The sequence below is a fragment of the Palaemon carinicauda genome, chromosome 3 (assembly GCF_036898095.1).
Source record: "Palaemon carinicauda isolate YSFRI2023 chromosome 3, ASM3689809v2, whole genome shotgun sequence".
NCBI lineage: Eukaryota > Metazoa > Arthropoda > Malacostraca > Decapoda > Palaemonidae > Palaemon > Palaemon carinicauda.
The window spans coordinates 198,739,162-198,747,628 of NC_090727.1; the positions used below are offsets into that span (position 1 = coordinate 198,739,162).

An 8,467-nucleotide genomic window follows, 5' to 3' on the forward strand; every position below is an offset into this window, starting at 1 on the left:
TAGAGATCGCCAAAATATCGTTTCAAGTAATACCTTTGCTGATATCACCAACATGCGATGTTTAACTCATGTTTGCGATTAGGTTCGCGATGACTTATTACGATAAACTGTTGTCGACATTTGCAAAAAAATATTTCTAATGCTTTCCTAATATCAAATATAAATCTGTGATTTTTTTTTTTTTTTTTTTTTTTTTTTTTGAATTAAGCGCATCGCATATTTCTAACATAAACATTAAGCAGTCATTATACATTTTCATTCATTGTGTATTTCATTCTTAGTTAAATAATTGATTCTAAGATAGATATCATTAAAATGACTGTTAATAATTGCTCAGGTGCTACATAATAGGTAAATAAAACATGAATTAAATATTTATAGGCTATTCTTACACAGAAATAAAATTATGAAAAAGGTAAAAAGGATATTTTGCGCAAAACATACATACAATTACCTTTACACACACACACATATATATATATATATATATATAGCACATATCCTCCTACGCGTATTGACACAAAGGGCCTCGGTTAGATTTCGCCAATCTTTCCTATCTTGAGCTTTTAATTCAATACTTCAGCATTTATCATCTACTTCACTTTTCATAATTCGGGGCACTGTAGGCCTGGTTCTTGTAACTCTTCTAGTGCCTTGTGGAGCCCATATATATATATATATATATATATACATACATACATACATACATGATATTACCTCAGGAGTTTTTAATCATCGCACGGACCCCAGGATTATATAGAAAAAAAAAGGAAAAATTCAGCCGGTTTGAAAGAGATCTCTTTCAAATATTTTAGACTATTTGTGGAAAGCTTACTCATCGTTATAACGATCAAAATATCTTTCCAAATCTTGAAAGGAATCGAGAATCAGCTAAATTTTATTTTTACGTGATTCAGAACTTAAACTATCATGTTCTAATGATATGTCTCGTCCTTTTATTCTTACATTAAAATCTCTGCACAGGATATTATTTTACTACCATTCATACGAGTTGTTTAAGCTGTAGAATAGATGGAAGACAATTTTGAATATTTATAGTTTCATGGTAAATAATCTGGAAAGTAATTACAGGAAACATTCAGCAAAATGTGGCAGCAGGAAATGCTATTATAAAATCATCTTTGTTTCATTAGTGATAAGCTGCTGTGACAATTACTTCTGAAACAACTAGCTATGTGTAATGGTTGAAATTAATGTTTCACTAAAACTGATATTTATATTTTATTAAGGTACCTCTGATGGAAATATCAGATGTATCTTAAAATGCAAATGAACAAAGCTTTGGAAATAAGGACAATAGCATGAAAGGGGAGCTGAACTTACTGCCTAGTTCAGATTAGATTTATGAATTTATGAATCTGGTCTGTTGCCTATAGCCAGCCAGGTTCTGGTGTCTTGTGTGACAGTAGTTGATTGAGAGGAACTATGGATGTTGTCGTCGGTAGCCATGGACTCCGATTAGATAAGTTACCGAATAGAAGAGGTTAGGGCAAAAGGAAATATCATAGCTTCCGGGCAAACATACTAAGATTTCCTGGTAGGAACGAGAGATTCATTTATGAAGGAATCAAACATTGCCAGTTGGAGGAGTCCGCCCAATTTGAAGAGAACTGACGGGCAAATGTATCCTGGACCTAGATTTAGGTAATGAACTTCAATCCAAACATTTATTTTCATTCGCACAATTTCCTTGTTCACTGATATTCGTGTGGCAGTAGGCCTAGTCTCAATTCTACTTAATACCCCGAATGACTAATTTTAAGAGCAAAATAGTACAGAAAAATAAGGAGATTAGATACCAATAGGGGAAGGTTTTGATGTTCGTAAATCCCCGATCTAGGATTAAAATTCCTCATTTTTTCAAGCTAATCCCCTTCTTTGGGGAAGTCAAGGAAGGCTTTGGGTAATCTAAGTCCCGTTTAAATTAGCCTTCAGGAGGGCCAAACACCTCATCGGTATGGTAGGTTAAAGCAAGGTCTACAAAAAAAAAAAAAAAAAACCTTGGGATCAAAGCATCTGACCTTATCGGAAGTTATATCCATATCGGATTTTCTTAGAAATATCGGGACAGTAAAAATGACAACATATGTCAACATCAATGCGTGGAACAAGCAATCCTTAGAAAAAAAAAATATTGAGCATTGAGAAAACATTTAAGATTTTACACAGAAAACAAATTCATTGAAAATGAAACTATGAAAAATAACAAATAAACAACAAAATTATCCAACCCAGATTATCAATACGAGCGGAAGGGGAACATGACGGACAGATACAAGGCTCATATAAATCAACGTATTGATGTGCACTAATGTTACATACGATAGATTCAATAAAGAATCAAACCTCCTTCGACTTTATAAATGATGCAAGCTAAGATTGCGTAGTAAATATTGTGCGTGTAAACAAAGGTGACATTGATGTAGGATATATCTCTAATATCATCAACAATCCTTGTTCTTATAATGAAAACGGCAACAAATTAGATCCGCTATTGTAGATTAATTTAAAGTATGATTTATAAATATAACAAATATTCAACCGTCGAAAATTAACAAAACGTTGAAAAGTTATATTCTATCATTTAAGGAAAATGAGATTTAGCAATTTTCACATGCAAAATTTTCTAGAAAAATAAAGTTTACAGAAATTACGTTTCACCCAATTATAAAAAGAAATCATATTCAGAAACTTCCAATAAAAAACCAACTAAGAATCAGTCGTCAAAAAATATACTGTAATACAACGCATAAAACAGCACCATTAAGAAAAGAGTAGGCCTACTATAAATGGAAAACGTTCAATGATACCCAGCCTCTCTCCCACGCTTCCTCCGATTAGGCCCACGAGGGGTACAGAGGCGCTGGCTAAACCCCCTGTCTATTTTGTATTTAAACGTGAAACCGTTTTGTCTACTTCGAAGCGAACGCCCACTGTAAACATACAAGTTACGCATCGTAACTGTTTCCGAGGATTCAAAAGCAACTTGAAGCTAACGAAAAAATGATGATGATGATGATAATAATAATAATAATAATAATAATAATAATAATAATAATATTCTTTATTTCAGCAAAAGCCATATACAGGGTTACAATAAGGGTACAGTGATCTTACACTTTTGACATCGGTAAAAAAAAAAAAAGATGAGATATGCAATAATATCAGTGATAAATTATAAACATCAATTAGCAGGTTGACCACAGAGTTCTAAGGTCTGGGTAACAAAATCACAATAGAATTAACGCTTAACAATGATGATAACATACATATCAGCTAACAAAAAGAGAGGGAGAAAAAAAATGGAGATGACAATGATAAATATGTTGGAACAGAAATTGCTTGAATAATAAAAGAACACTGGGGAGAGAAAAAAAAATCTAGTCACTGAGCAGGTGGTGTGAAGGAAATACAGGACATCCAGACAACAAAGATGTAACATAATAAAACACGTTATCATAACATTACTGGGTATCATACCAAAGTTATTTAGTGATGAAGATTTGGCATAGCCACACTATCAAATATTAGTGAATACAATTCATTGTACTGACGCTTCCGTATTCCAGGTTTCCCACATTTTGGATTTTATTCTCGCTGCACTTGAAAGCACATTTTGAATTAGGGGATTTTCACTAGATCGTAGGCGAGAGGTGAGACTTACTATAGAGCGATGAATGATGGTTTTTTTACCAGATTTAAGATTATTCAGTACAACTCGAAAACATAATATTCGAGGAACCAAATCTTTATTAAAATAACTTATTACTCAGGACACATAATTATTAAAGGTAACAAGAAATTGTAACAGGTATGGCCCACATGATGGCTTGATTGAGCGACCCAAAAAATAACCCTCTAATGGCATTCATGAACCTGGCAATGAAGTATTTGTTATTTAACTTAGTAGAGGAGGAACCTTAATGCTTGTTTGTCTCTACAGTAGGCTAACTAGCTTTTTGCGCAACCGACGACTACTGAACAACAGGCAGAAAATACAAAGAAAAACAATAGGAAAAAATTACAAATGATCCTTACGGTACTTTAAGTGCAGAGCGTAGTTTTGACAGCAATACTTCTACATCTACAAAACGAAAACACAAAAAGGGTGATCTTTGCCAAATTGTATCGTTTCAAAATGAGATGTATGTTACGTTCAATAACTATTATACAAATAAATAATCAAAGATTATGAAATAATAATGAATCTATATGCTTAATAACTGACCACTAAAACATAGGTTATGCAAAAACAGAGGGGGGGGGGGGGGTTGAGTGTAACTATTCAAAACATGCTGCCAAATTGCCGAAAGAGTTCATTTTATATGTTGTAACTCCTTTTAAATACAGCAACATACTTATTATCAAATACAAAGACAAGAAAAGGTATAAAGAAAACAAGAAAGCATTCAGAACAAAGAACAAAGAAATCCTTACCGAGCAAATCATAATGAGAGCGAGGGAGGGTTGGAAATGGCGCTGGGGGCAGTCGCGGCCCCACGCCTGACGTCCTGGGTGCTAAGAGGCTCTCTATGGTGAAAACAGACGATGGCGCTCTAGACACAGGGGGCAGCATACCCCCATCGGTGACCTCCCCAGAAGCCAAGCACCTAAGCTGCTCGGAGGCCGAGGCGTAATTCTTCAGAGGGTCGGAAAACTGTAGGGGCATCTTCAGGTGATCGGAGGAAGCGCCCCCTGCGCCGTAGGCCTTCAGGTGCTCATGTCCTAGGTATATTCTCATGTGTTCGGGCATCAGGTACTTTAGGTGCTCCGAGGTCAGGTAGTGCTTGAGGTGGTCGCTGGACGCCAAGTACTGTTTGAGGGGGTCGCTGGCCCCCATGTACTGCGTCAGGTGGTGAAGGTAGGAGGGGTAAGGGTAGTGAGGCAGCGGTGCCAAGCAGGGCAGAGGGGAGGATCCCAGGGGGTCTGATACGGAAACAGACACGGTCGCCGGCAGCGGGAGGCCCGCAGGCGGACCCAGCGGAGGAAGAGTGGATGACACCGGTGACGATCCCGAAGACCTCACGCTCCCAGTCTCCACCATCTTACCACCACCAGTCGCCACTTTGCAACTCTTCGGAAGGGTACCTCTGGGTCACAATGCACAAACCAACGGTTAAAAACAAATGGGAGTCAAGAAAGGGGTTCCTTTGGAGGCAGTTCACTTAGAAGTACAAAGTTCCTGTGTCTCACGTCAATACACACGACTATCAATAAAACTGTTCGCTCTTGTGGCTCGTTTCGATTCCAATCAACATCGAAACGCACGTGTCTTCGCACCTAGACGTCAGACACTCCTGTCGAACAACTCGCGAGTGAGCAATTCATCTATCATCACTCACCATAAATCAGTTTTGAATACCTAAGCTCCTCCCATGACCATCCGTGACCGCTGATAAGCCGCGGAATCTTTTCAGCCACGCCCCTTAACCAATGAGCGACGTTCATTCGTTCAGCGGGATTTGTGCTAACCAATGGGCTTCCTTAGAAGCGGATAGGAGGAGCGAATTACGGGCGTTCCAGTAAGTTCTCGTCCTTTAAAGGATTTTGACTATGGCTATCAGATCTCTTCTATCCATTTGAGTCGAATCAAATGAAAATTAAGAAACTTAAGACACCGGAAGTTGACAGATAGGGGTAATCAAAAAGCAGCGCAAAGGCAATAACATTTAATCAAATTTAATTATGATCCCCATTATTGAAAAAAATCTTTTGACCAAATTATCACCCAGAAGCAACAGGCAGAGAGAGAGAGAGAGAGAGAGAGAGAGACTATAGATGGGTGTTGAAATTGGGATATTGGGAAGTTAATCTATCTCAATATGCTAGAGTTACTGAGGGCTTTGTATCCCCACTCTCTCTCTCTCTCTCTCTCTCTCTCTCTCTCTCTCTCTCTCTCTCCTGTCAACGTCAATGGCGTAAAAAGTTTGGGAAAATGAGTCAAAGACTTTGTAATTGCTTAATTAGGTGTTAAATCATTTAGCATTTTATCAATGCGCAATAAATTAGCTGATTACAGAAAAGCGTTTAGTTACGATGAGGGAATATTCCTGAAGTTATACAATTATTTACTTGATTGGACTTTCATTTAAGTTTTAACATTTCGAATAATCTTATCTCTTATCTATCATTAATAATTTTTGATAAATGTTATATCATATCACTAATAAGTTAAGAAAATTGTATTCAAAATGTCATATGATACTGATAGAGACTCATTGAGTATTATTATTATTATTATTATTATTATTATTATTATTAGCTAAGCTGCAACCCTATATGGAAAAGCAGGATGCTGTAAGCACAAGGGCTCCAACAGGAAAAAAAATAGCCCAGTGAGGAAAAAGAGTGAATATATTACAAAAGAAGTAACGACCATTCAAAATAAAATATTTCAAGAACAGTGGACCTTTCATACATGAACTATAAAAAATAGATTATCGTCCTTCTGTTCAACATAAAATATTTGCTGCAAGTTTAAATCTTTTAATTTATTCATGAAAATTCATCTGACGTCACACGACCGTCGAATGATGAGATGTCAAATATCATTCGGATAATTATGATAATAACGATGCTACATAAATGTGAAGAAAGTTATTAATACATAAAATAGATTACTAAATAGATAAAAAAATAGATGAAGTTTGTTTAGCTGACATTTTCATATGAAATGTTAATTCCAGAAACTGTCTTAGCATGAGTTTATTTTGTTCATAGAATATTGATGTTAGACTTATATATATCAGAGTTAAAGTACCTAAGGGCTCATGACTTTTAAATCTTTTCAGGAATGTAGGTTACTTGCTTATGAAGTGTCTCTCTTCGTGAAGCCATAGGATAATTCAACTAGAATCTAAAGATTTCATAGATGTACTTGAGAATATTCGCTATCTAGAATATTAAAGTGTTTCTTAAAGGAAACCAATATGAATACAGGTATATATCATCTTCTGGCCATACATTTCCTTTTTAACCAATAATTATAACAACAACACAACAACAACATCAAATAATAATAATAATAATAATAATAATAATAATAATAATAATAATAATAATAATAATAATAATAATAATAATAATGTTATTATTATTATTATTATTATTATTATTATTATTATTATTATTATTACTTGCTAAGCTACAACCCTAGTTGGAAAAGAAGGATGCTATAAGCCCAGGGGCCCCAACTGGGAAAATAGACCAGTGAGAAAAGGAAACAAGGAAAATAAAACATTTTAAGAACAGCAACAACATTGAAATAAATATTCCCTATATAAGCTAAAAAACTTTAACAAAACAAGAAGAAGAAAAATTAGATAGAATAGGGTACCCAAGTATACCCTCAAGCAAGAGAACTCTAACCCAGGACAGTGGAAGGCAATGGTACAGAGGCTTATGGCACCACCAGAGACTAGAGAGCAATGTTTTGATTTTGGATTATCCTTCTCCTAGAAGAGTTGCTTACCATAACTAAAGTCTCTTCTACCCTTACCAAGAGGAAAGTAGCTATTGAACAATTACAGTAGGCAAAGGTGAAGAAGAATTGTTTGGTAGTCTCAGTGTTGTCAGGTGTATGAGGACAGACGAGAATCTGTAAAGAATAGCCCAGACTATTAGGTGTATGTGTAGTCAAAGGGAAAGTGAACCGTAACCAGAGTGACAGATATAATGGAGTACTGTCTAGCCAGACAACGGACTCCATAACTCTCTAGCGGAAGTATCTCAACGGGTGGCTGGTGCTTTGGGCAACCTGCTACCTGTAAAGTAATAATAATAATAATAATAATAATACTAATAATAATAATCCTATAAAGAAAAGCATAAGATTAACTTTTTTTCCGGTATCAAAGTATTGCCATATTATTAAAGGATGATTTAAAAATCTGTCTCGCTTTGTCTTTTAGTGTATATTTGCATATCTATAAACGCAATAACCTATTAATAAATCTGATATGTCCCTCTCACTTCATATTTCTCAGGTCCGTGTATATTTGTCTGTTTATAAACTCGCCAGCATATTTAGAAATTTATCTAATCTTCTTTAGTGTTTATTTTGTGTATTTATACCTACTAACTTTAATATAAATTTGTTCCCTCTTCCTCCTGTATGATTATTTCCGTCTTTATACACATTTACGTATTTAATGATTACTTATTTCTTTCCCTTTTGCGTATGTTTATAGATAATTCGAACAATCTAAAAATCTAACCCGTCTTCCGAATTGTATATATTTGGGGTTTAATAAATAAACTTATTTATGGATCTAATATCCTTACCCATGTGTATAGTTATGTATCTATAAATACAGTATAGTGGCCTTTTTTGACATTGGTTACCTCTCTCTCTTAAGTGTATAGTTCTGTATGTATACACATACAATAACGTATTTAGAAATCAGTTTATTTTTTTTACTTTATGTATATTTATTGATTTATGAAT

The 8,467-nt window shown here is 35.1% G+C and overlaps 1 protein-coding gene across 1 annotated transcript in view; it reads right to left on the minus strand.

The window, feature by feature from the left end:
* Positions 1–5,321, minus strand: part of LOC137638165 (uncharacterized) — a 24,362-nt gene extending 19,041 nt beyond the window's left edge. The window contains exon 1 of the mRNA XM_068370252.1: positions 4,459–5,321. Within this exon, the coding sequence (XP_068226353.1) occupies positions 4,459–5,065 (607 nt within the window). The 5' untranslated portion in view covers positions 5,066–5,321. The remainder of the gene's footprint in view (positions 1–4,458) is intronic.
* Between the last annotated feature and the right edge of the window lie 3,146 nt (positions 5,322–8,467).